This window comes from Talpa europaea (genome assembly GCF_964194135.1).
Source record: "Talpa europaea genome assembly, chromosome: 6".
Lineage (NCBI taxonomy): Eukaryota > Metazoa > Chordata > Mammalia > Eulipotyphla > Talpidae > Talpa > Talpa europaea.
This window is the reverse complement of record NC_140072.1, coordinates 42659271-42686109: the sequence shown is the minus strand read 5'-3', so window position 1 is coordinate 42686109 and position 26839 is coordinate 42659271. Positions and strand designations below refer to the sequence as shown.

Genomic DNA, 26839 nt, shown 5'->3' with positions numbered 1-26839 from the left:
GACCCTCCTCCGGTGACCGGGGAGCAGCGGGGATTGAACCGGCGCTACAGAGGCTGCGGGCAGCTTCGCAACCCAGCGCTCAACCGCTGCGCCACCGGGGAGGCCTGGTTAGACTACTTTTAAGTTATTTTCTTAGTGTGCTTTAGGATCTACTTCAGCTTAATATTAACTTAATTCTGGTAAAATAATGAAAATTTGCATTACTGTAGTTTCTTTTGTTCTCCTCTCTTTTATATTTTTATTGTTATAAATCTAAAAAGACACTTCTATAATTATTGTTTTATATAATTTTATAGTTTTTAAATCTGTTAAGAGAAAATACATGTATTGTTTTTTGATAATTACTTTCGTAAGTACCACTCTAGAAATTCTTCATGTCATTCTGCTGATTTGAATTACTGTCTGGTGCTATAACCCTGCAAGCTGAAGGACTTTCTTTAAAATTCTTATAAAACAAATCTGTTACCAATGAATCCTCTCAGTATTTGTTCATCTGGCAATGTCTTTATTTCACCCTCAATTTTGAAAGTTACTCTTTTTAGATATAGAATCCTTGGTTGATTTACAGTCCCCCTCACCAGTACTTTGAATATGTTATACAATTGCCTTCTGGCCCTCATTGTTTCTAAAGAGGAATTAGCTCTTAATGGTATTGATGCTCCCCTGTACATGTTACTTTCAATGATAAAAGGGTCTTTGACATTTAACAATTTGTCTAAGAATGAAGAGCCTACTTGGCACTTGTTGAGTGTTTTTTATTTTTAGGTTAATACTTTTCATTTAATTTGAGATGTTTGGGGTCATATTTTCTTCCAGTTTTTTTCCTACTCTTTTTTACCTCTATCTTCTTCTTTTGGAATAATGTATAGTGGAACACTTGATGTGGTTTTCATTATTTGTTTGAACAACCTTACTATATGTGTTCTGAAATCTTTTCTGCTAAATCTAACATTTTTGGTGACTCAGAGGTAGTTTCTATTGATACTTTTCTCGAGGGTGGATCACAGTTTCCTATTTCTGCATGTCTTAGAATTTTTTGTTAAAATCTGGTCATTGTAGTAACTCTCTATTCTGATTTTTTTTTCCTCCTGCAAGCAGTCGTTGTAGTTGGACTATAATTCTGAAATCTGTCTGCTGTCCTGTGATGTGTAGCCATATAGGTGTCTTTACTCAAGAATATTTCTTGTCTTTATATTTTAGCCTGGCTTCCTAAGGTTGCCTATATGTCTTAGTGGTCAGCCAATGATTGGTTAGAGATTATGCTCAAGGATCTCAAAATAGTTAGGCCTCCTTCTCTGTTATATGTGTGTAGACAGGGACGTGCCTTCTTAGTTGAGGCTGTTCTTGGGTCTGCTCTGAAATTTGCTTTCTGATGGGTCCTATCAAGTCTTTATGCGTAAACACAAAACATAGGGACAATCAGGAGTAAACAAATAGTCGGAGGATTCTTGGTCTCTGCTTTATGTACCACATAGCAGCAGTCAGATAAGTGCATGCACCTTAACGTCAATCTTAGGTTAGTAATACCATCCACTACTCCAAACTGAATAAGCTCCCCTGCCCCCACAACCAATGGAAATAGAGAAGATGCTGGATTTTAAGGGTTTTCCTTCCTGAGAGAATTCCATGTAGGTGGGATAGATGGGATCAGTTGCAGACTAGATTTCCACATAGTCTAGCAGGTGCTCAAGCACCAAAACTTCTCAAATACTTATATACCTTTTATCAACTTCCAGAATGCTAAAATAGTTGTTTTTGGACAATTTTATCCCTCTTTGTAATAGTTGCTTGTAGGGGCAGAGGTTTTGATAATCTCCTTACTCATGGATAGTCAGAGTTCCTGCCTAAATCACTATCCCAATACTTTTGTAATTAATTCCTTGAATCAATTTCCCTCAGTTTTAAATACCTAGATAATCCTGTTTTCCTAGCCAGACACAAATCAAACATGGCAATCTTCTGAAACTTATTTCAAGTCAAAGAATGAATCATAATCATCTGAAGAAGAAACAATCCTCAAAGGATACTCATCTCTACCAATCTTGTTTCCTCACTTGTAAAGTGAAGTTAATAATACTTATTTAATTAAATTGAGATGAAGTATGGCAAATATCTGGGACACAGTACAGGACTAATATATATTTAAGCCTATTTTCCTCTGGCTTAAGTCCCCATTCCTTTTATTGTTCCCAAGAAAGTTTGATTATTAGCAAATTCTTGTGAAAATCCACAGGAGGGAACTAGAAAGAAGCCAAGCTAATTAAACTGCTCAGTGATTCATCATCTGACTTTCATTAGTTTTAGAGCCTAATTTCCTGTTAGTCCCCCATAACAAAACTTTGTATTTTTATAATGTGACATTTACACATCATTACTTTTTTTTTCCACTGAAGCAACGTTTGTTTATATATACAGATTTCAGGTGTACAACATTATAATTCAACATGAACCCAAAGTTTTGTTCCTATCCACCACTTTAGGATTGATCCCTCATCACAATTTACCCAGCCCCTTATTCTCCTTTGGTTACCACCATTTTGTTCTACAGTCTCAGAGTTTTGGTTTGTTTGCCCATTTGTTTTGCAACAAAACTTTTTGAAACTACAACTGAGTTTTATTTTTGTGACTGGATTGAATGATATATTTAGTTTCTTTCACATACTCTGAATGGTTCCTATTGCCTTGAAAAAACAGAACTGGGTACTGTAGGCCTTCAATAGCTCCATGCATAAATTATGAAGTTAGCTTGTTAGAGATACTGTCTGTGACGTCAGTAGCAGAGTCAGCTAACCGTTGCTGGGAGATGCTACAGTTGAAATGTAGCATGGAAGTAAATAGATTTTTGTTGCTGGTTAAAAAAAAAAGGATATTGTACATTAGAGTGAGTGAATTGCTTCATCTGTTCTGTTACTTAGAGAGTGAAAAGTGACTTCCCATCAAGGTAAGCAATATTGTCCCTGTTGCCCCTTTGTAGGGTCTTTCTGGGTGGTGACAGTCTTGGCAATTATCAGTCAAAGATGGATCACAGGTTTTTTATGATGTAGGCTCTTTTTTTTTTTAAGATGTTTTTATTTATGCATACAAGAACTGGGGTACAGGTCAGAGGTGCGAGTGGTGAGAGAATTCACCAGAGACGGAGTGGGGAACAGAACAGGCAGACTGACTGAAATACACTGCTGAGGGGAGCAGTGGGGGAAGACAGGAGAGGTCTGCTGCGCCATGTGGGTAGTTCTTTGGCTGGCTGGGGATTGAACTCATGATGCAGAGGCTGCGGACAGCTTCATAGTGCGGTGCTTAACCCCTTGCGCCACCAGGGAGGCCAACTAAGGCTCTTGTATAAGATTGTATTCACAGATATGTGGGCATATTCAAAAACAGGAAAATTCCTTTATGGGTCAAACTCTTATTTGCAATGGCTTCTTTTATAATACATTTTTGATATAAAAATGTTTAAATAGCTGCATTCATACTAAATACATTATGTGGTTTATCCACTTAAAAATGAGACTAGAAGGGCTACTAAAGTAAAAATAGCAATAATATTACGTGTAATGACATCTTTTTCTTCTTTTCTATAATTCAACAGTGTGCCAGGATTCTGTAGCTTGTCTCTTCATCTCTAAGTATGACTTGTTGACCATTTCTCACTGTGAAGAATAGAAGGTCCCCATCTCAGAGGGATGGGGGTTCCCATTTGTGCCAGTTGGACTTTTCAAATTCAAACAAAATGGTGTAAGCAAAGCAGAAAAAGTATGTGTCAGAGGACAACTTTTTGCTGGGATCCAAGGTTTTGAGCAATGTCTTCAGGGCTGGTTCTCCCTCTCTTCATCCCTCAGCTACCCCACCCTTGGTGCTGGCTCTGTCTGTGAACAGGTCCCCTTCACAGAGGCAAAATGTTTGTCAATAGGCCTGGACACATAGCCAGGTCTCAACAGGTTTAGCAGGGTGGAGCGTTAACCCTAACTAGGCAAACTGAGATCATCTGCCCTCCCTGAATCAATGCATGAAGCCAAGGGAAGGGTCTTAGCTCAGTTTCCTAAGAAGCAGAGACTGAGACAGTGGTTTGGGGGTCACATGATGTGCAGAAAAACAGCCATTCCCAAAAAGCCTTTTATTAAAAATTTTATTTTTATATTCCCCATACAATTGCAACCCCGTTATTTTGACCCCATTCCCTCCTTTCCCCGCCCCCCCCCCCATATGTGTCTCTGGTTCATAATTGTTTGTTGATTTTGATTTTTTCTTTCTTATAGCTATTCTTTTTCCTGGTACCTTATTTAGGTTTTCTAGGTTCCTGCTATGCATGAGACCATCCAGTATTTTTCTTTTTCTTTCTGGCTTATTTCTCTGAGCATGATCCCTTCCAGCTCCATCCATGTTGCTGCAAATTGCATGTGTTTATCTTTTTTGATTGCTGAGTAATATTCCATTGTGTATATGTACCACATCTTCTTGATCCAGTCATCTATTTTTGGGCATTTGGGTTGTCACCCAAAGCAGTGATAGTGAAGGCAAAGATAAACAGCTGGGACTACACCAAATTAAAGAGCTTCTGCACAGCAAAAGAGACAATAACCAAAACAAAGAGAAACCCCACCGACTAGGAGAAAATTTTTGCACACAACACTAATGATAAAGGACTGATCACAAAAATCTGCAAAGAGCTGATGAGACTCAACAAAAGCAAAGAAAATAATCCAGTCAAAAAATGTGCAGAAGAGTTAAAAAGAAACTTCTCCAAAGAGGAAATACAAATGGCAACAGGCATATGAAAAAATGGTCAACATCACTTGCAATCAGGGAAATGCAAACCAAAAAGCCTTTGAAGGTGGGGGAGGGAAGCAAGGATACGGTCTCTGGTCAAGTCTAACTCCGACCCATAGGGTGTGAGAATGAAACAAACTACATCATAGATTTGCTGCCCCTAGAGGCAAGAAGGCCTGACCTTTTTATACTTTGTCTAATTCAGTCATTGTCTGTGATCTGCCCCAGGGAAAGCAGCTGTGTCAGCTCAGAGAAATCCCCTGCAGAGGCAGGGCAGCTTTGAACCTTTAGCAGCGCACAATTCCAGTAAGGCACACTGGTGAAGGATCTGAGTGGGCAACACAGTGTCCACCCTCTGAAATTTAGGGGATTCTTTCTGTATTCCCTGGTGGAAACATACTTGCTTTGGGAACCAGGGATTCTAAATTCAGAGTCTAAAGTTGGTAAGGAATGGAAGTGTTATAGAACAGGGAGAGGGGCAGCCCAAACCCCGCAAACCTGCCTATTCTAAATGGGTTCGGCCATCCGCCGCATCAACACAAAACACATGAGACTAATGGGAAGGATCTTTAATAAAACTAGGAAACAATACAGGTAAGGCAAAGAGTCTAGTTTCTAAATGAAGCACCCAAAGTTACCCGTCCCCTCGTGGGTAAAAGTCCATCCATATGGGATCGGCCCAGAACAAGGCCCCAAAGCCTGCTACAAGTCTAAAGCATCTTCCAGTGGGGACCCACAGAAAAGGGTCACAAACAACCGGACAAGCCCGGAAGGAAAAGAGCAAAATCAACATCAAGATAAAAGCTGCCATTGTCACCTCCCCACAGGTCTCACCCACATCTGTGTCACCCAGTCCACGACCAAAAGACAAGCGCAGTTTCTTTACGTGTCTCTAGGCTCCATGAGCCTCCTCCAGGTCTCCTGGCTCCATCCTGCTTCCTTCCTTAGTCTCTTCTTTAGCTTTTCCTCTTCCTGCTCAGCTCCACCCTCCCTTGGGTGGGGCAGGGAACCTCCCCCTTTCCTGGGGACCACCCTGTTGCAGAAGGACAAACTCCTAAAGGGATTTTCCACAGTTTGATCTCCGTATCAAATAGTCTACCTTTTGGGACTACCACATGGATGATGGCTACTTGTTTAAGGGGAATGCTACATCCTGAAGAAGGGTGTCCCATCTCACAGGAGGCTGCTCCTGATTGGCCATTCCTCTGCTTTGTCAAGCTGGCAGCTTCCAGGTAGTGCGTGTATGTCAGGAACGGTGGATCCGTGGTCACCGGCCCACCACTGCATCTCCTTCATCATAAAGCAGCTCTCTTTGAGGCAAAGTTATCTGAGATCTCACATCAGCAAGTCATCCCTGCTAGAGTCAGAGGGTCCAGATATGTTGTATCCATATTTCTGTTACACAAAAAATAACTGAGATATTAAATGGCGGTATTTTTAGAAATTATTTTTATGGAAGTAACATCAGTTTATAACATTAGGTGGTGGTGTTTTAAATCATTGAACTTTGCTCTGCTTGCCACAATGGATACAGTGTGTAGCAGTTTAAAACTACAAAAAATGTATTAGTTCACAGAGTTTCTTTGTATTTGATTTTCAGCAGTTGGGTTATATAATGTTTCTGTGTAATGATTTTTATTATGAAAGTCAATTTGATTTGTTTCTCCTAGAGCTGCATTTCTGATTAGTCCAGGCCCTGTTTTTTTTTTTTTTTTTAGAGGCATGTTTTATTTATTTATTATTTTGTTTGTTTATACATGCACTGGGTACAGTCAGAAGCACAAGGGAGTGAGAGAATTCACCAGAGCCAGAGCAGGGAGCAAAGCAGGCAGAAGGACCTAAGTACACTGCTGAGGGGAGCAGCGGGCGGCAGGAGATCTCTGCGCGCCATGTGGGACCCTCCTCCGGTGGCCGGGGAGCAGCCGGGGATCGAACCAGCACTGCAGAGGCTGCGGGCAGCTTTGCAACCCAGCGCTCAACCTCTGCGCCACCGGGGAGGCCCCAGGCCTTGTTTTTTAGCCTCTGTCCAGAATTAGCAAATATCTCTAAGAAAATAGCTGTTTATACAAGTAAATCTGTGTAAGAGCCTCCTCTCCTTGGGATTTTAGTCTATCTCATGATCCTTGTTTCCACAGTTCTCAAACGTGTTCTGGAATATAACTTTTATAATATATCTGACTTACAGGAATGACTTTGACCTAGTGTAATCTATTATAATCTAACTAGAAGAGCAAGTCTTAACTTTACTAATCTTCATTTGGGGAAAATTTTGAATGGGAGAATAAAATCGAACTATCACAGAATTTCAGCATTGCAATTTTGTCCATTCATCCACACAATGCTTGAAATTTATATCTAATATATTCACACGGTCGTTCAAGTTTATATACTGCCTTGGAAAAGAAGTTTATTAATCCCCAAGTAATAGTACTTTGAAGATCTTAACTGCCCATTTCAATCTAAGGGAGAAATTTCTCTTTTCTCATGAGAGTCATTCCTTGTTTGAGAAGCTCCACAGAGCAAAAATCAGGTAAAATGTGTATTCTCCACTGTGTCTATATAAATTGAAATACAGAATCTAGATATAATGAAGGCAATACTACTAGCAATGAAGACCTCAATCATGTCTTTATCATGAGATTAATCATTTCTTCAACTGTTTTATATAGTGTAAGCCCATTTTCTATTCTATTTGACTTCCTCTAAAGTTATCCCATTGTCTATATTCCACATTTAATATGTTGTTACTAAGTCACAATCTATTCTATATTTGTAAAACTTACCCCATCTATCCCTTTAATATTTTGTATATTTCTTTCCCAAAATAGAAGTGAAATTAGATGACTATTAAGTGTTCACATCCCAAGCTATAACCATGTCTATTCGCAGACTAGAAGAAATGGACACTTTCCTCTTGGATGACATTGGCTCAATGATACAGAACAAGGCTATTGAGACAGTCATCTCACCAATGACTCTTCAGCTCTGCCATTTGATCATCTCAATGGAGAGGAGAGACTTGGAGAGTGAAGTGTTTACCTCTTTGGAGAAGGTAGCAGGGGAATTGGCTCAAGCTATTGAAGAGTTTGTACAAGTGGCTAAAAGGTATTTTCTAAGACCTCAAGCCCTTTACACTGTTGAGTTTGTAGAAGATTATAAACAGAGGTGTATTATAATCTCTTTAAATGTTTTGGGAAAGAAGTTAGGTGCTACAACATGATGAAACTTGAGGACTTAATGCTAAGTGAAATAAATAAATACTGTGTTATTCTACCTATATGAGGTACCCATAGTAGTCAAATTCATAGAGACAGAAAGTAGGACAATGTTTTCCAGAGGTGGGGGGTTTAGGGAGGGGATATGGGAAACTGTAATTGGTGCAGAATTTATGTTTGAGAAAATGAAAATAGTTCTGGAGATGTATGGAAGCATAAAACAATATGAATATAATAGTAATGCCACTATAAATATACTCTTAGAATGATTAAAATGGTAAATTTTATGTTATGTTATGTGTTTTATTTTCCCATATACACATACAAAAGATATGGGTGACTTTACATGGTGTGACCCTAATTGTGTAAAAAGAATAAAATTCATAGAAATTTTTTGGCCAAAATATTTATAATAATTTTTTGGAGTTTAAGAACAGAGTGATTTTATAATTATGTAATACTCTTGCACACCTTAAGTTTTCTAATACAGTGTATTTTATATTCACACTAAATTTTAAGAGAAGTTAAACATCCATTTAGTCTGTTTCAGTATAAATGCCTTTGCTGTATAGTCTGTTCTGGGCAAGTAAATTATTTATAAAGAGAATTATCTGTGCGCATGACCATGGGAAATGGCCTAGCCCATCAAACGGGGCAATGTCTCAAATAATGCATATTCTGACTTGGGCTTGGCTCCACTAACTTTCTGGCAGATCTCAGGAAAGTCCAAATGGAGGCATTCGGCACAGGATGTGCTAAGTGTTCATTTGGCAAATTGCAGTGTTTTTTCTCTTTTGGGCAAGCTCTCAGGAGTTGAAAAGAAACTTGCCACATCAGCAAACCAGAGTAGCCAGCAGGACAGGGCTTCAGGGAAGACTGTGCAAGAAGAGGCCAACACAAGTATATGCTCCCTTTAGCTTAAAAATGTATCATATAATAAACATTCTAAAAATATAAATGAGATGAGGAAACAAAGAATTACCCACAAGCCTATAATCCAGAGATAACCACTATGAACATTTTGCCTTCTTTTGAATCAGGTGTATTTAGTATTTCATTTCTCTTCTATTACTTTGGCAATTGTGTATTTTCATTATTATTTTAATGCTGTACACTGTGCATGAATTAATTCATTACAGCATGAATCCCTGATCTTTTAGTCTCTAATATAAATTAGTACTTTTATTACTATGTAAGCAATACCGGGACCTTAGAACATTGTAATTCTATTATTTTTCCCTCTCATTTTTTTGTTATCCACTCACTTCTTGATGGGTATTTCAATTATTCCCAGTTTGGATCTATTATAAACAAAGCTGCTGGGCCTCCCCGGTGGCGCAGCGGTTGAGCGCTGGGTTGCGAAGCTGCCAGCAGCCTCTACAGCACCGGTTCGATCCCCGGCTGCTCCCTGGCCACCGGAGGAGGGTCCCACATGGCGCGCAGACCTCTCCTGCCGCCCGCTGCTCCCCTCAGCAGTGTACTTCGGTCCTTCTGCCTGCTCTGCTCCCCGCTCTGGCTCTGGTGGGTTCTTTCACCCTCCCGCGCTTCTGACCGTACCCAGTGCATGTATAAACAAAACAAACAAATGAATAAATAAATAAATAAAACATGCCTCTATTAAAAAAAAAATAAAAAAAAAAAAAACAAAGCTGCTATAGATATTTGTGTATAAGTCTTTATATGGACACTTGCCCTAATTCCCCTGGGACAAATGTCTTGGTGTAGAATATCTGGGTATTACAGGTGATGAGTGTTTATCCTTTTAAGGAAGTGCCAACTTCCAAAGTAAATGTATCATGTTGTATACAGCATGCACCATAGTTCAGTTATTGTATATTCTTACCAGCGCTTGAAATAATAAGTTCTTTAAATTGTCGCTGTCTTAGTAAGCATTTTATTCTTATTTTAATTTGAATTTCCCTAGGGAATAATGACATTCACCATCTTTTCATGTGTTTATTTGCCATCCATACATCTTCTTTGATGAAGTGTATATTCAAATTGTTTTACACATTTATTGAAATGTCTGGTTTCTTTTATCTTAGTCTTGAAAACTTCTTTATATATTTTACACTGTCTTTTGTCAGATAGATGCTTTGCAAATATTTTTGTTCAACCTGTGGCTTTCTTCTTATTCATTTAATAGTGTTTTTCATAAGCCAGATAGTCTTAATTTTGGTGAAGCCTAGTTTACCATTTTTTTGTTTTCAGAATGTGTTTGTGGTGTGTAGCTAAGAAATCTTTGTCAATAGAAGATCACAAAGATTTTCTCCTTTGTTTCCTTCTAGAAATTTTTGTAGATTCAGGTTTCACATTTAGGACTATGATCCATTCTGAGTAATTTTTTAAATATGATGTGAGGTACAGATTATTTTATTTTCCTATACATGCATATCTTATTATTCCAACATTCCATGCATTCCTTATTATTCCAACTTTTGAAAATACTTTTTTCGGCTGAATTATCTTTGTACCTTTGTTGAAAATCAATATGCAAGGGTCTTTTTTCTAAACTGTTTATTCTACATGTCTATCTTGATACCAATACCAACGCTATCTTGAAATTGGTAGCTTTATATATAATGTATAAACATAGACATGTCCACATACATATGCACCTTGTATTTATATAAAATCTCCACTTTGTTCTTTTTTTCCCCCTAAGGTGATTACCTAGGTCCTTGGCATTCAACATGTGAATTTTAGAATGTGTGTCAGGCCAATTCCTTTTTATCCCCACCTACACCAAGTGTGTCAATTTCTACCCAAAATCCTGTTGAGATTTTAAATGGGATTATGTTGACTCTATAGCTCAATCTAGGGATAAGCAACATTTAGCTTCCAGACCCGTGAACATGAAACATGTTCATTGCAGAGAAAAATGAGAGCAATTTAAAAAGTAACAAAGCGTATTTTTTTTTTACAGATTTATTTATTTATGCATACAAAAACTGAGGTACATGCCAGAGGTGTGGAGCGTGAGAGGATTCACCAGAGACAGAGTGGGGAACAGAACAGGCAGACAGATTGAAATACACTGCTGAGGGGAGCAGCAGGCGAGTCAGGAGAGGTCTACTGAGCCATGTACGTCACCTCTCTGGCTGGGGATCAAACTCCTACTGCAGTGGCTGCAGATAGCTTCATAGTGCTGTGCTTAACCCCTCGGGCCACCAGGGAGGCCCACAAAGCATATTTTAAAAGACCAACATACAATTGTAGTTTGACAACTGTCCTTCTAAATACATAGCTCTCGATATAGATATGCATATAATTGAAAGCAAGTGAGATCTTACCATACAGGTTATTTTGTATTTTGGTTTTATTTTACCCAACACTATGTCTTCAGAGGTTTCTATGGTAACTATAGACTTACATCACCATTTTAATGGTTTCTTAGTGCTCTGTAATTCAATATCATTTCCTTATGAGTATGTTTCTTTTTTGTAACATTACATTTCATTGACATTACATTTCACTGAACTATTGGTAAATGCTGGATGAAAACATGTCTGTCCAGGCTGGCAGGAGAATCTGAGGAGTGGCTCCAGGAAGAAATGGAACCTGCTGCTGAATCTCTGATTTTGTCTGGGAAGAACATGACACTGGTAGCTCAAAAGCTCCATCTTCAGCCTGAATGTCAGAGCCACCAGGAGGAGCTAGTGACCACAGCTCAGCAGATCCTGATGGCCACTGCAAAGGTGAGGCTGATGTCAGAGCTAGTGTGCTGGCTCATCAGAACAGAGAGCTCATTGCTGGAAAGAATGGGTGGGAAACATCATTCCCACAGTAGACGCCTGGCCCAGAGAAACCTGCCCAAGCTTCTGCCAAGGTCATTGGCACAACTTCATTATACTCAATTTAATAAACATGAAACATAGAAGCTGCCATGGGGGCCCTAGAACATACTGTGTTAGGGTCTATGATCCTAAACCCATATGCATCCTCCTCATCTCCCTCACTTGACCACTAACTCTTAATAAAAAAAGATATCACTGAGGGTTTCATCTTCTATCCTGAGGGTAGCCAAGGAGCTATTCAGAGAAGCTACTGAAACCTCAGCAATGCAGTCTATTTGGCAGACTTGACTTGAAAATAATAGCTCTGTTGTTACTGGCTACCACTAGAAGGATCTCAGGGGGCTCTGAAGGATCCCCCATCCCCCATCCTTCAATTATTCCCTATTTGAAATTGACATTTCATCAACCTTTTAGGTTAGATCATTGTTTGCTGTTAGAATCCATTTGCCTTAAATATTAGCAAATATTATTAAAGTTTATCACTAAAACTTTAGCAAAGTATATCCTTATTAGAGTAAGATTGGAAATGGAGAGATAAGAGAGGCAGAGCCAGAGGGTCCTGGGCACCTGCTGATGGGAGGAGGAGGTGAGAAGGGCAGGCATCAGCTTGGCTGAAGGTGATGGATAAGAGACATCCTGAGCAGCAGTCAGGCCAGGGTAGATTTCTCAGGGGCATTCCCTGGGCTGGCTATTTCTCCAGTCCCCACCATCCGCAGCCTTCCTAGGTCCTTACTAAACACTTTCCTTATGTGGGGGTTACCACATGGATAGTTCGGTGCTCCTCTAACCTGAAATTACCCCCCCCAAATGTATCTCAAATTTAAGAGGCCTGACAATCTCAATGAAACCAACTGTCTTCTTTAAAGTCACTGCTAAGTATCTATTGTGGGGTAGGACCGGGGGATTCTATACGCTTTAGTTTGGGGAGGTTTGGTTTGGGGGGAGTTTTATTTGAAAAACTGGGGAAGGGAACCAGCTGCTGTTGCAATCGCTATTGCTCCAGAACCTGCAAGTATCTTTAAACCTTTCTCTTTCTACTGTTCAAACAGGTCCTGCTCCTGGAAGACGCAGTGATGGTGAGGAAGACCGTGAGAACTGTGGGTTGGTGCCTGACCTGCTTGGACTCACTAGACGAGGCTGGCGACCCGGCATCCTTGCACCGCCTCTTCGCAGACCTGGCTGCCGCGCTGCTGAGCCTGGGAGGCCTCACTGCGCGCCGGCCGGGGGAGCGCCTGGGCCGCGCTCGCCGCCTCCTTCGGGGCTGTATCCCCGCGCTGCTCGCGGTGGTCCGCGGCCACCTCCGGAGCCCGCGCGACCCGCAGCTGGCTGCCTCCCGGCGCCACATTTTCTCTCAAACAAGGAAGACCCTGGGCGAGGTCCTGGCGCAGCTGGAGCCCGGCGCCTCGGCCCCTGCGGCGGGTGCACGGAACGGAGCGCTCGCGCGTTGCCTGCGACAGCTCGGTGACCTGCTGGCGACGCCAGGGCCTCTAGGTCTGCTGCGGGGCCCGCTGGACGCACTGCTGGCGGCCATAGTCTGGCACTGCATGCGCTTGGCCGCCTGGTCCGCTCCGCCAGAGAGGCTGCGACTGGTGGCCGGCTGCCACCAGGTGCTGGAGCTGCGGAACGCTGGCCTCAGGCCCCTGGATCCGGTCACGGGGCCGCTCTGGAGTCTGGATTCAGGGGAGGAGCGCACAGCGCTGAGGGCTGCGACCGAGGCTCTCTCCCAGGGAGTGAGCAGTGGGCTCTTGCGCCAGATCCTAGACACGTTCACAGACACTCAAAGTCCTCTACAAAGGCTTGTCCAGGTTGCCTTGGTGACTCCCTCAGTCAGCTCCTCATGCAATGGCGAGGCCTTGTCAAAGAGCCTCCAGCCTTTGCTTGTTGCTTTCCATGAACAGGCCAAGCAGATGCTGCGAGTGGCTCACATGGTCTTGGTTTGCTGCCCCCAGCAACAAACTGGCAAAGACCTGGAGCTCACCATGGCCAGCCTTTGGGGACTTGTGGTCAGAGTGCAAAAGCTTTTCTCACAAAGTCCCCAGGGGATTAGTGTAGACTGGAGTCCTGCCACCCTGCAGGCCCTGCTTCAGGCCTGGGCCAGGGTCTCTGAAAGCCTATTAGCATGTTTTGATGATGTTCTCAATATTCCTGAGTTCCTGAGTGTGTCCATTCAGGAAATGACTAAGCACTTGGAGTATTTTACACAGACTTTGAGAAGTGCAGATGGCAGAGAGTTTTCCACACACGTGGCATATCTGCAGGGCCGAGCTGCACACATAGTACAGGTAATGAACAGGTATGTGGGCCAACATCGTGACCCCATTTTCCGAAATGGCCTAAGAGTCTTGATCCAGCAGTTGGAGCAATCGTCCCTTGTCCTGGGTGCAGTTGCTGAGCACTGTTCAGGTGGTCACAACTCTCAGGACAAGGTTGCATTTTTAACTGTGGCAAAACAACTGGTCTATTCAGCTCAGAGCATCCAAAAGGGACTGGATGGGACTAACCACCCAGATATCCTCAGTCCCCTTAGGGAACTAGTCCAAAGGTTTGATATTGCTAAGGGACAGCCTTATATTATTCTCTCCAGCTTGCAGGATTCCACAACTCATGAATTAAAACAGCAGAGGGGCACCGGATTGGGGGAACGTGACCCAGGAACTTCATATCCACCAAGGGACTATCTCTTCTGCCCCTTGATTTCTGACACTCATCCACAGAGGAGAGATTCTCCAGTTCCTTGCAGGAGCAAATTCATGTTTGCTTTAGAGAGCTACTGCCAGCAGGCAGTGACCACAGCTTGCCCTGACCTGCAGGAGAAAGATGCAACTATAGATACAGCGCAAGAGGCCTTGGCTGCGAAAGTTCGCCTAGAGTCAGAGAGGATGACTAAACTCCAAGAAATCCCAATGCCGGCGCCCTCTATTATTGATGCAGGACCAGAGATAGTACATTGCACAACAGCTCAAACTGATAGGATTCTGGAAGTGGCTCTCCAGTTGCCTGGGACAAGCAGGGAAACCAGGCAGTCTTTGGTAGCTATTGCTGGTGACTGGTACCCTCTGTGTCAACAGCTATTTTGGCCAAGTCCAGACAATGATCTTCCAGGGAACATGAAATTTTTCATGGAGCTTCAGCAGAATTTAGCCTCGGTGGTTCAACTAGCAACCAAAAGTGGGCCCACAGATTTGGGCAAGGATGACTTTGACTCTACTGGAGACCCAGAAGGACTTTTACAAATGCAAAGCCTATTGAAGGAGGCAGAGATCCATGCTAAACAACTGTTGGACAAGATTTGGGTCTTTGATGGCCTCCAAGTCCCTAAGTTGTGGGATGAGAGCATTGAGGACAGATGCCTTCTATGGTCAGTGGCTGTTCAAGATCTGCTCCAGTGCATGGGGAGGCTCAGTAGGAGACAAGGCCTATTCCTACTGCCCCTGCGACAGGCTGTGAAGGGCCAACAGGGGATGCAGGAAGGGTTGGCTCAGGCAGTGGATGTTTCTCAGAGGCTACAAGAGGCTGCCAGGCTGTCTAGCTTACTGTGTGGGGATAAGCAGGTAAATGGTGAGATCTCCTTTCTGTGCAGGGAAGTTCATGTACTCACAGAGGCTCTGCTGGATGTGGCACAGATCCTGGCCTCTTCCCCCACACCATCTCCCAGCCTGTCTACCCGCTTTGAACTTCTCAGCTTGGAACTCACCCTTCGAGCCAAGGCCCTGACTGGCTACATCAGCAGCATCAATATAGACTATGAACATGCCCTCCAAAATACCCTCCACCCAAAGCTTTCTGTCTGCAAAGATCCACAGACCAGGCAGGAAAATTCTCTGGAAAGAATGGTGTCTGGCATTCAAGCTGTGCAGGGTATTGTGGCAGGAGGTCAGGTGTCTGGGGCCACTCAGGAAGACCTTCTTGTGGCTCTGGAGAGCATCCTCATCCTCACGCAGGAGGTGGCCCAGAGGCTCCCGGTGCTTCAGCAACATCCAGAGGAGTGGAGAACGCACATTCTGGACTGGCTTCAGTGGGAATGGGCAGCCAAGGCCCACTATGCTGTAGCCCTGACCTGGAAAGGTGGTCACACCGAAGCATGGAGACTCCTGATACAGTGCTTGAAACCCAGTGATGAGATGGTGGCAGAGTCTTTAGAACAAAGCCCTTCCCAGTCCCAGCTCCACCATGGGGCATGTGTATTAGGAGCTGGAGAGGTGAGTAGTATGGATTCTTGGGGTGTGACCCCAACAAGCACCCCAGGGTGCTCAGTGGGGACCTACTCTGCTGATCCAGTCATCACCAAGACAAAGGCAGCTGACTTGAACACAGTAGGGTTGTCAGCATCTTTCTCCCTCTCCCAACGTGCTAATAATAAAAGCCCCCTGCCAAGTTCCAGAACAAACAGCATCCCCCACCCTCTGTGTGTTATTCATATATGGCTTGCAGAATCTAAGCTGGAAAATCAGGCTGCATAGACTGTGCCCACCTCTACCATTTACTATCTGTGAGACCTCAGAGAACTTACTCCTTAGCTCCTTTGGAATTGAAGATTCTAGTTTAGAGAATGGGAACAAATTGGTAAGTTCCCTGGTAGAGGGTGGCACAAGAAGTGACTATGAAGTTTTCCCCAATTGCCCCAACCAGAAGTGGTCCACTTTGCTGTGACTGAAGCACTCCTGTATATCAGACTCCTTCAAACCACTTTGACTTCTGCCAAGTATCTCCCTGCCCCAGGCATGGTTCTTCTGTTTGCAGGTGGCAGGAACCCAATTTGTATCTGCTTGGGCAAAAAGAAGTGTTTAATAGAAGGATGCTGGGGCTGTTGAAAACCTCTCACACATGGTCATTTTTTTCTAGGGCATTAGACAGGACAGTTAGGCATGCTGGATACCAAGTACTGGGTTTTCTAACACCAGCTGTACCCAGCTGTGCCCCCAGTCAGTGGGAGATGCAGTTGTTTGCAGTGCCTGAGAAGTCCCCAGCAGACAGGCTCAGCCCAGGGTTTTATGCACAGCCTGGTCTGTTCCCTTGCTGACCTTAGGCTCACCTGCACAGGCCCTCCCAACCCTTCCTTTATAAGCCTTCTCCCAAGATAAAGCTGACTAGACCGCATGTTTCTCTACCCTATTGTTCTTTACTTCACTTTTCACTTTAAAATGTCATCAGCATGAGAAAGGGCCTTGTTTCCAAAGTGGTTGGGAGGAGAGCAGGCAAACGTCATTTTCCTTGCAGCTTAAAGGTCTCAGCTCAGACACTGTCTTCCAGGATCACCTTCTCCACAGCTCCCAGGCTGTATGTTTTTCTTTTCTTTTTTTTTTTTTTAAGATTTATTTATTTATACAAGAACCAGGGTATAGGCCAGATGCGTGGGAGGGTGAGAGGATTCACCAGAGAGAGTGGGGAACAGAACAGGCAGACTCACTGAAATACATTGCTGAGGGGAGAAGCAGGTGAGCCAGGAGAGGTCTGCTGCGCCATGTGGGTAGCTCCCTGGCTGGCCGTGCTGCAGTGGCTGTGGCTAGCTTCATAGGTTGCATCTCAAACTCTTGTGCCCCCAGGGAGGCCTCCCTCATTCCCAACTGTTCATTTATTTTTTTAAATTTATTTATTTATACATACAAGAGCTGGGGTACAAGCCAGAGGTCTGGAGGGTGAGAGGATTCACCAGAGAGAGAGAGAACAGGGAAGAGAACAGGCAGACTGACTGAAACACACTGCTGAGGGGGGCAGTGGGCAAGTCAGGAGAGGTCTGCTGTGCCATGTGGGTCTCCTCCCTGGCTGGGGATCGAACTCGTGCCGCAGCGGCTGCTGATAGCTTCACAGGTCGTGTCTTAACCCCTTGCACCACCAGGGAGGCCCCATTCCCAACTGTTTAAAACAAGACTGATGCATGGTTTTTTCAGAAGATGGGATATTTAGTTGAAGAAGCCAACACAAAATGATAGGAAATCCAGATGGCTTCTCAATATGCACTAGTACAGAAAAGCTAACCACTTGGTTTTTAAGGTTCAGGGACTCCATCTTGTCTTTAGCTCCTCTACGCCAACCACAGTGTATGGCGCTTCACAGACTGAGTGAGTGATACTGAATGCTTGCTAGGATGTTCAAGACAAACTAAAGCGCAGCAGAAATTCAAATTTGAGGCAAAAGGGTTGTAGGTGGGATGGAACAGCCTTCAGTCGAGCTTCAAAGGAAGCCTGGAATTTGTATTTGTCCATAAGGATGTGAAGGACTTTCCAGGCAGTAAAACCTCTGAGGTAAAGTTGAGCCAGAGCTTCTCCAGTGACTATGAGTATTAAGATTTGCTCCTGGCAAGGAAATGAATACTTTAAAATTGGAGAGGAAAGTAGCCTGTGGTTTTAGCCCTGCGCCATTCCAGCCACTAACCTGCTAGTTGCTGCTTTCAACATCTGGGCACGTCTGAGTCAAACCTGAGTGATCAGGACTCTTCCCATATGCTCTTCCCACACACGTCGCATAAAGCTTGTGGCCAAATTTAAGTTATGTCTGAGGAGAGGTGACAATGCAGGAAATACACCTTTTTATCCTGGAGAATCTCTGTTGACGGCTGTGTCAAGCTATGCTTGGTCCCGCACTGCTGCCTCCACACTCCGTCATTGTTTTGCTCTCCGGCTGCTGAAACATGGCACGGAGGGGGCGATGTTCTGAGAAGTGGAGTCCTCTGAGCAGTCAGTGACAGGCAGGGCTTCTTCACAGGTAAGGTTTGGTGAGCTGGTTTCCGGTCTCTCACATTTTCAGTGCCCAAAGCTGTTTTATTTATCTGCTTATTTTTGTTCTCAATAACAACCAAATTAATTATTCATAATTAATGAATAAAGGCAAAGTCCTTGCATGTGGAATAATTGATGAGAAAGTGCATCAGTGTCGAAAAGTGTGGGCACACTCAAGCATTCCTGAATGTCTTAAAACACTATAGATTCTCCCTTCTCTCAGGGAATATCTGGAAATTTACAGATGGAAAGAAACTGATGTTTTACCTCTACCAGGTTCTGAGTATGCCAGCTTTCAGCTTAAGCAAATTCTGTAAGATGGAGCACAGTGATAGGGACTCAGCGGTTCCTGTTCTCACTTCTGTCTTGGAGAAGATTGCCAAGAGCTGCTGGCGTGTGGGGAAGCAGGAAATGCTCCCGATTCCCACTCTCCTTTTAAAAATGAGAAAAATCCCATGACCACGGCCCTGGAGAGGAAAGGTTGGAGCATCAGGAGACTCACTATTTGCACCCTGTCTTCTTTCAGCCGCAGCACTGCATCCCTCCCAGCTCCCTTGGCTCTGCAGCCTGGCTGCATGCCAAGCGGGACCAGCCTCGCCCAGAGGATGACAGTGAGGACAGTGGGAACAGAATCGCCCAAATTACCCAGGAGATGGCCAAGGAGGTGTTCCTGATGGCTCAGAGTTTGAGGAGGAGAGGACACATCCTGGTATTTGACCTTCAATGGGCTTTAGATGCGAGAGGACTGGGTACCATGTGCCTTCCTGGGGCCTTCCTGGCGCAGCTCCCAGGAAGGAAGGGTCATACTGAGGGCCTTCCACACTTAGCACTTTTCAATGCTGTCTTCTTCTTCTATCTGAAAAAATCATAAAGTTCATCTTACTTCTCTCTTCCCCTTCCCTTTGGACTCAGTTATTAAAGTTTTGTCTTATTCCACCAGAGAAGATAGTTTACCAGAAGCTGAAATTTAGTAAAGCAAGGACTCATTTATAGTCTAGAGGGATGAACTGAAGGAACTATTTTCATCTTTAAAATTTCCCTCAGCACAGCCTGGAAGGAAGAAGGTTGCTTTCCACTGATTTTGGGGGGCCAACTTCCACCATGTGTCTGAGTAATATTTCATGTAATACTGTTGTTGTCAGCTAAAGCCAGAGGTATGTTCTGAGAAATTTCTCTCCATTGATGGACACAGGTTTTTTTCCCCCATACTTTTGCTACTATAAATAATGTTGCGATGGCAAGGAGGTACAACCATCTTTGTGAATCAGTATTTTTGTTTTCTTCGAAAAAATACCCAGAATTAAAATGCTAGATCATACAGTGGTTCTATTTTCAATTTTTTGAGGAACCTCCATATTTTTTTCCATAGTGACTGCATTTACATTCCCACGAATGGAAAAGGGTCCCTTTTTCTCCAAATTCTTGCCAACACTTGTTTCTTGTCTTTTTGATAATAGTCACTATGGTAGAATGAGGTGATTTCTCATTGTGTTTTTGATTTGTGTTTCCCTGATGATTGGTGATATTGAGGATCTTTTCATGTACCAGTCATTAGCCCTGTTCTTGACTAAATTTAGCATTGTTTAACATCAACACACCAACATTGAAAAATAGTAATAAAGTCCATTTACTGAGTGTGTGGATCAAAGGGAAGAAATATAATGGTACCAAGAGCTATTTAGAAAATTTCTAGTGTAGATCTGCTAGTACTAATGACTCCAGAACCCATGGCTGGGCCACATAAGGCCACTTTCTTATTCTAGGTATGGGAGAAGGGGTTGGAAGAGAAGGATGGGGGCCACAGTGCCTGTTTACTAAGTGACTGTAAAACCAAAGCCAGCAGCCCTCACTACACCCACGACTCAGACTTTTCATTGTCCCATCCTTCCTCCCCTGCCTACTTCAACCATCAATTTTTCACTGGAACAGTTTCCCAACATCATTAGTAGTCCTTCACACTTTGTTCTAGTCACTACTACCTTTTGACTTGGAGTTTCCCCACACCTGCTGCTTCTCAGAGGTCTTAGGGCTGCTCAGTGCTGCTGCCAACTAACTCTGAGGCCAGTGTAGGCCACAGCTCCTGTGGAGAGAGGGCTAGCTCATGACCAGGAGGCTGGCCTGCCTTTCCTTCAGCGTCCCTCACTGAGCAGTTGTGTCAGCTAAAGCCCCACCACATCATTCTGCTGGTTTTCAGGGGAGTGAGCTTCTAACTAATATAGAAGTTTATGATCTTGAAGGCTTTGGAGAAGATTTGGGTGATTATCGATTTAAGACTAAGCTAAAATATATTCATTCCAGGGCTGAAGAAAGTTGTGCCCAGCAAGTTTTAGATATTTTACAATGTGTCACTGATTTCTTAGGGAAAATCTGTGAGGGCATCATTTACCTGCTCCCAATGCTTTCATTTCTTTTGGTATAGACGAAAGATCAGTTCATTGCCTCTGCTAGGAGAATTGCAGCTTCTGGACAAAACTTCTCTAAACTTATCCACATCATTGCCAAGAATTGCATAGATCAGAGATGTTCCCAGGAGCTTTTGTGCGTGGTAGAACAGATTCAAACAATGAGCAACCAACTCCGAATCATCTCCAGGTAGGAAATGACTTTGGTGGGAATTGATGCACCCTGCTTTCTCAAGGCCAAAGGGAGGACTTGAGCTGGGGAGATGTATAACTATTTTTTTTGTATATTACATTTAATGTTTTACTCTTCAAGAGTCTACATTTATTTGTGAAATATTACACAAATGTGGAAAATTTAGATAATTGTTACAAAGGATAAAAATCACGCTCAAGTCATTGTCATTTCTCATTTTATCACAAATATACTATACCTGGCAATATATATAGGGAAAAAAGAAGATTTAAGGTGGAAAACTAGTACCCAAGTTACTTGGGATTGCACCTCTTACGTGGCGTAGCACCACTGACTTGCTTTCTTCCTGTTAACTCCCAAGCGTAAAAGCCTCCCTGGCAAGAAGCAAGTCCTCTGAAGAGCTCCTGGTGGAAAATGCACAGCAGCTCCTCGGGGCCGTCTCCAAGACTGTGAGGGCCGCAGAAGCTGCCAGTCTCCGGGTAAGTGCCGACCCCAGGATGAGTGCTGGTGTAGAGCACATGGCACACCACCAGGACTTGGTGTCACAGTTATGTGGTAAGTTGGAAAATTCACAAAGAAAATCTGCCTAGCTTTCTTCCTCTGGGAAATTGTGAGAGAATCATTAGTCAGGTATCTAGCATGGCACCTCGTGGTCAGTCTGGTGGCAAAATGTTTGGGCAGAGCTTGCCAGTCCGTGATGCAGCCCACCTGTTCAAGCAGGACTTAGGGCAACTCATGTCACCAGCTCACAATTTCTTTTACCTCGGCTGCCTCAGGCACACCACTAACTTCATATTTCCTGGTGGTACCTTTGTGTTTAGTGAGGGTTCGGGTTAACAGAGGTTTTCAGCAATGTTCCTTTTCTACTCTCAGCTCCGCGTTTTCCTTATGAGCCTACCTCTCACAGTCTCTCTCAAAGTTCCTACCTCTCCCAAACTCACTGTTACTCATGGCTTTATACTGGGCAGGGAGAGGGGGTCCAGACCCTGCAAACCTGCCTGCTCTAAATGGGTTCTGCCATCCGCCACGTCAACACAAAACATATGAGACTTTAATGAGAAGTAACTTTAATACAATTTGTGAACAATACAGAAAAGACAAAGAATATAGTTTCTAAATCAAGCACTCAAAGTTATCTGTCCCCTCATGGGTAAAAGTCCACCCAAGCAGGATTGGCCCAGAGCAAGGCCCCAAAGCCTGCTGCAAGTCTAAAGCATCTTCCAGTGGGGACCCACAGAAAAGGAAACAACCAGACAAGTCTGAAAGGAAAAGAGAAAAATCAAAATCAAGACAAAAACCACCATTGTCACCTCCCCACAGAGCTCTCACCCACATGTGTCACCCACCACGACCAAAAGGCAAGTGTAGTTTCCACGTGTCTCTCAGCTCCATGTGCCTCCTCCAGGTCTCCTTCTGGCTCTGCATCCTGCTTCCTTCCTCAGTCTCTCTGCAGCTTCTCTTTCTTTGCTCAGTTCTACCCTCCCTTGGGTGGGGCAGGAAATCTGGAACCTCCCTATTTCCTGGGGACCACCCTGTTACAGCTTGATGCTTGCAAGCTTGATGCTTGCTTGCTTGTTCTCACTCAGCCTCGGTTGTAGGCTGACTTGGTGTCTCTGGTCCCAGGCGTGGGGCTTTCTAGTGATCCTGCTCCTCCCCAGTAATAGGAGACGTCTAAGAATTCAAGGCACTTTTCTGCTTCCTCCTGCAGGGAAGGGTAGAGGGCTTCATTCTCTTCTCTCTCCACTTGCAGTGGTCCTGACCTATGCCCTGGGGAGGGGTGGGTTTGCTCTTCCTTCCTCAATGACTTCAGGCTTTTGTCCCATAAAGGAGAAGATCTAGGTAGAGATTTGAGCCTTTGTGACAGTTGTGAGTGCTCCCCTCCCCTTGCTCAAGCCTGCTCTGCAGGGGGGCACTCCGGGTCTTTTATCCTGTCCAAATCTTTCTTCTGAGCATCAGGTGAGGTGCTAAAACCCTTGCATAGGTGTGGATTTTTCTTCTGCTGTGGCTCCTACAGGTCTGTGCACTCACACTAGTCTTACATGGCCATTACAATTTGCTAAGAATTTTAGTTAAAATCTTCCTATCAGGGGCCTCCCTGGTGGCACAGGGGTTAAAGACACAGTGCTATCAAGCCATCCCCAGCCACTGCAGCAAGTTTGATCCCCCGGCCAGGGAGATGACCCACATGGCACAGCAGACCTCTCCTGCCTCTCCTGCTGCTCCCCTCAGCAGTGTGTTTCAGTAGATCTGCCTGTCTGCTTCCCCTCTGTCTCTGGTGAATCCTCTCACCCCCCACACCTCTGGCTTACACCCCAGTTCTTGTGGGCATAAATAAAATAAATCTTAAAAAAAAATCACAACGTTAAGAAAAGAACTTCCTCTCAGAGTATAGGGACTGTCCTAAGGAAGTTCGTGCTATGTCCCTGTCTCTCCTTCAAGTGTCTGTCTTTTATTAGATTTCAAACTTATTATCCTTCAACTCAGCTCTCTGATGGGTTCAAGAAAAGTTTTGTCTCTGTGGACCATCTGACTTTTTCTTGTTAGGGATGAAGCAAGACTCTTCCCAGCTTCCTGTGCCCTGAGTGGAGGCTGAATATAGGAGATTAAGTCATGTGCCTCATGATGATGCTTTGGTCAGTGACTGCGCCTCTGCCAGAGGGAGGTCCCTGTGTACAGCCTAGGTGTGCAGGAGGCTACCCCATCTGGGTTTGTGGGAGTGTATTCTGTGACGCTCTAACGAGGATATTGGAGCATCTCCAGATGTGCCCCTGGAGTTAAGGACCATGACTGTATCTGAGTGCCCAAAAGAATGCCCTAAGCCTGAGACCTTTACATGAGCTGCTCTGCCCCTGTGAGACTCACCCCTCCCCCTCACTGCCACTCAGTTTCCAATGTCTGCCTCCTTCTGATCCTTTAGGCCCCCCAAACTGAAATTCTACTTCTCAGAAGGGATGGAACACCCCTACTCTCTCTAAAGTAAATTGTACCCAGTTTTCTCTATTTTAGGACTTTGTATTATTCCTTACTAGCACAATTTGCAATTATATATTTGTCTGTTTCTTTTCTTGGCATTTATTTATTTGTCTCCCTCTTTTGTTAAAATCTAAACCCCATGAAACCACAGACATAGAATATAGGACTAATGCATGGAGGTGCTGTAGAAGTAGAATGATCATTTTCATTTCAAGTTTAAAGAAATTTTTCACTGGTTAAGCTCAAAGAGTACATGGAATACACACCTGAGTGAAAAACATTTGAAGGGTGTCTATTTTAGCTCCAAGTTCTAAAGCCTCTGAAAGCTCCAGACTGGCCCTGTGGGGCAGCTTCTGTCCCTCCCCAGTAGTGCGGCCACAGTCCACTGCCTTCCACTGATCCTGCATCTACACTGAGGACGGGCTGGGCCCCACATTTCAGTCTCCAGAGTCTGTAAGGGAGTCTGAGTGCTAGCAGTGTATACCTGTGTCCTGGCTTCGGCCACGGTCAAAGGCCCATGGATAGTTTGCATCAAGAAAAATGAATAAAGCAAGATCCAAAACGTGGTAGAATTTGGTGTAGAGAGAGAATTTTTTTTAATTGGCCTCATTCTCAAAACATTCTATCTTGACAAACTTAAGATGCTTTACTCTGTTTTGCTTCTCCTTTCAAAATGAGTGGCTTCCAATTCAGGGGACTTCTCAAAACACAGTTCCTTGATCTCTAGTAAATTAGAGCTAGAACATCAGAAAACCAGCCCAAACTCACTCAAAGAAATCCCCTAAGAACGCGCTCCAATCCACTGGCACTGTGTATACAGTGTACACAGTACCTAATTATCTTTTTCTCCTCCAGGGATTGAGACCACCTTCCCCAGAGCCAGAGGAATTAGAAGTTGCTGCTTTCTGCAAGCAATGGAGAAGAAAACTGCTAAGGCACAGACTTCAAGAAACCTCAAACCTGAACTGTGATGAGCTGGGCCTGAGAAAAACAAGCAAGAAAGAACCCCCGACTCTTGCAGCCCTGGCGCAAGAAGCTTTGTAAGAGTTGAAAAATAGGAAATTCTATGGGGACTCAATTTGATGGGGTCGGGCGAAGCAAATATTGTCTAAAAAAAATTTAAATATGATAAATGTTTAAATAAAAAATAAATAAATTAAAAACAAACAACAACGAAAAGCAAAGCAAAGGAAAGCAAAGCAAAGCAAAGCAAAGCAAAGCAAAGCAAAGCAAAGCAAAGCAAAGCAAAGAAAAGAAAAGAGAAAAGAAAAGAAAAGAAAAGAAAAGAAAACAAAAGAAAAGAAAAGAAAACAAAAGAAAAGAAAAGAAAAGAAAAGAAAAGAAAAGAAAAGAAAAGAAAAGAAAAATAGGGCTGTCCCTGGTGGCACAGTCTCCTTAGCACAGCGCTATGAAGCTGTCCTGTCCGCAGCCTCTGCAGCACGGGTTGGATCCCAGCCGGCCGGCAGGAGTCCCACAGGGTGCGGCAGCCCTCTCCTGTCTCACCGGCTACTCCCCTCAGCAGTGTCTTTCGTCAGTCTGCCTGTTCTGCTCCCTGCTCTGTCTCTAGTGAATCCTCTCACCCTCCTGTGCGTCTGGCCTGTACTCCGGTTCTTGTATAAATAAATAAATCAATCTTAAAAAAAAATAAAAAAAAAAGAGTTGAAAAATAGTCATCAAGTCAGACTCTCCGCCGATCCGCGCCTTGCCCTGACACACTGGCAGCCCAGAGTGGGAAGTGCCTCCAAGGCAGAATCAGTTTGTAAGGACAGGGTGTTTGGTGGTTGGATGGGTGAGAGGTGACCAGGGCTGGGCCTTATGCAGAGCTACCCTGACAACATCCCAATTAGGGAGCTTCCCTGAGCAACTAGGGAGACTGACTTCCTCCTGGGAAGGATACTTCCATTCATTTCTCTCATTCAGCATAACTTTGAGATTCATCCATATTGCTATGTATATCAGTGACACGGTCTTTTTCATTGCCTAGTAGTATTTCATCACATGAATATAGGACAGTTTTTTACTCACCTATTGATAGACGTTTGAATTGCTTACATATTTGGATGGTAACAAATCTACTATGACCATCGTGTGTAAGTCCTTGTACGGACAAATGCTTCCATTTCTTCAGGAAGCTATCCTGGAGTGAAATGGCTGGGTGGGAGTGTAAGTGAATGTTTTGCTTTGAGAGGAACTGCCAAATTGTTTGTGTAGTTTCTTTCCATTTAATATTCTCCAATGAAATATGAGGGTTCTAGTTCCCCCATATCCTCAGCACTTAGCATGGCCAGTCTTTGTTGTAATAACCATTGTGATATCTCACTGAGGCTTTAACTAGCATCACCTGAAAGACGAACATTGGCAGCTACTCAAGTATTTATTTGCCATCCATATATCTTCCTTTGCTGGAGTGTTTTTGCAATCTCATTGTCTAGTCTTTTTTTCTGTTATTTTTTTGTCATTGAATTTGGAGAGTTCTTTATATTGAATTCTTACATTAATGTCAGATCTGGGTAGGTTTCAATCAATTCATTTGTCTCCTCGTCATGGGCCATCACTCCCGCTTCCCTGCAAGCCTGGTAATTTTTTACTGTATACCAGACATTTGATTCTACCTTGTTGGGTGCCTATTTCTGTGTGCCTATAAATATGGAATTTATCCTAAGCAGTAACTACATGACTTGGAAATAGTTTAATATTTTCTGTCTTGCTTTTAAGATTGGCTTACAGGGGCTAGAATAGAGTTTAGCCTAAGCTGAAATAGTCCCCACCTCTGAGACAA

The 26839-nt window shown here is 43.6% G+C and overlaps 1 protein-coding gene across 1 annotated transcript; it reads left to right on the top strand.

Annotated features, from left to right (window-relative positions):
* Window positions 1–7639: 7639 nt before the first annotated feature.
* Window positions 7640–25802, top strand: LOC311171745 (uncharacterized protein; the record flags this gene model as incomplete). The annotated part of the gene is made up of 7 exons (XM_084234807.1): window positions 7640–7869; window positions 11497–11677; window positions 12826–15975; window positions 19019–19201; window positions 20912–21084; window positions 21449–21566; window positions 24916–25802. The coding sequence occupies 7 exons, from the start codon at window positions 7640–7642 to the stop codon at window positions 25102–25104; spliced, it is 4224 nt and encodes a 1407-aa protein (XP_084090933.1). The 3' UTR covers window positions 25105–25802.
* Between the last annotated feature and the right edge of the window lie 1037 nt (window positions 25803–26839).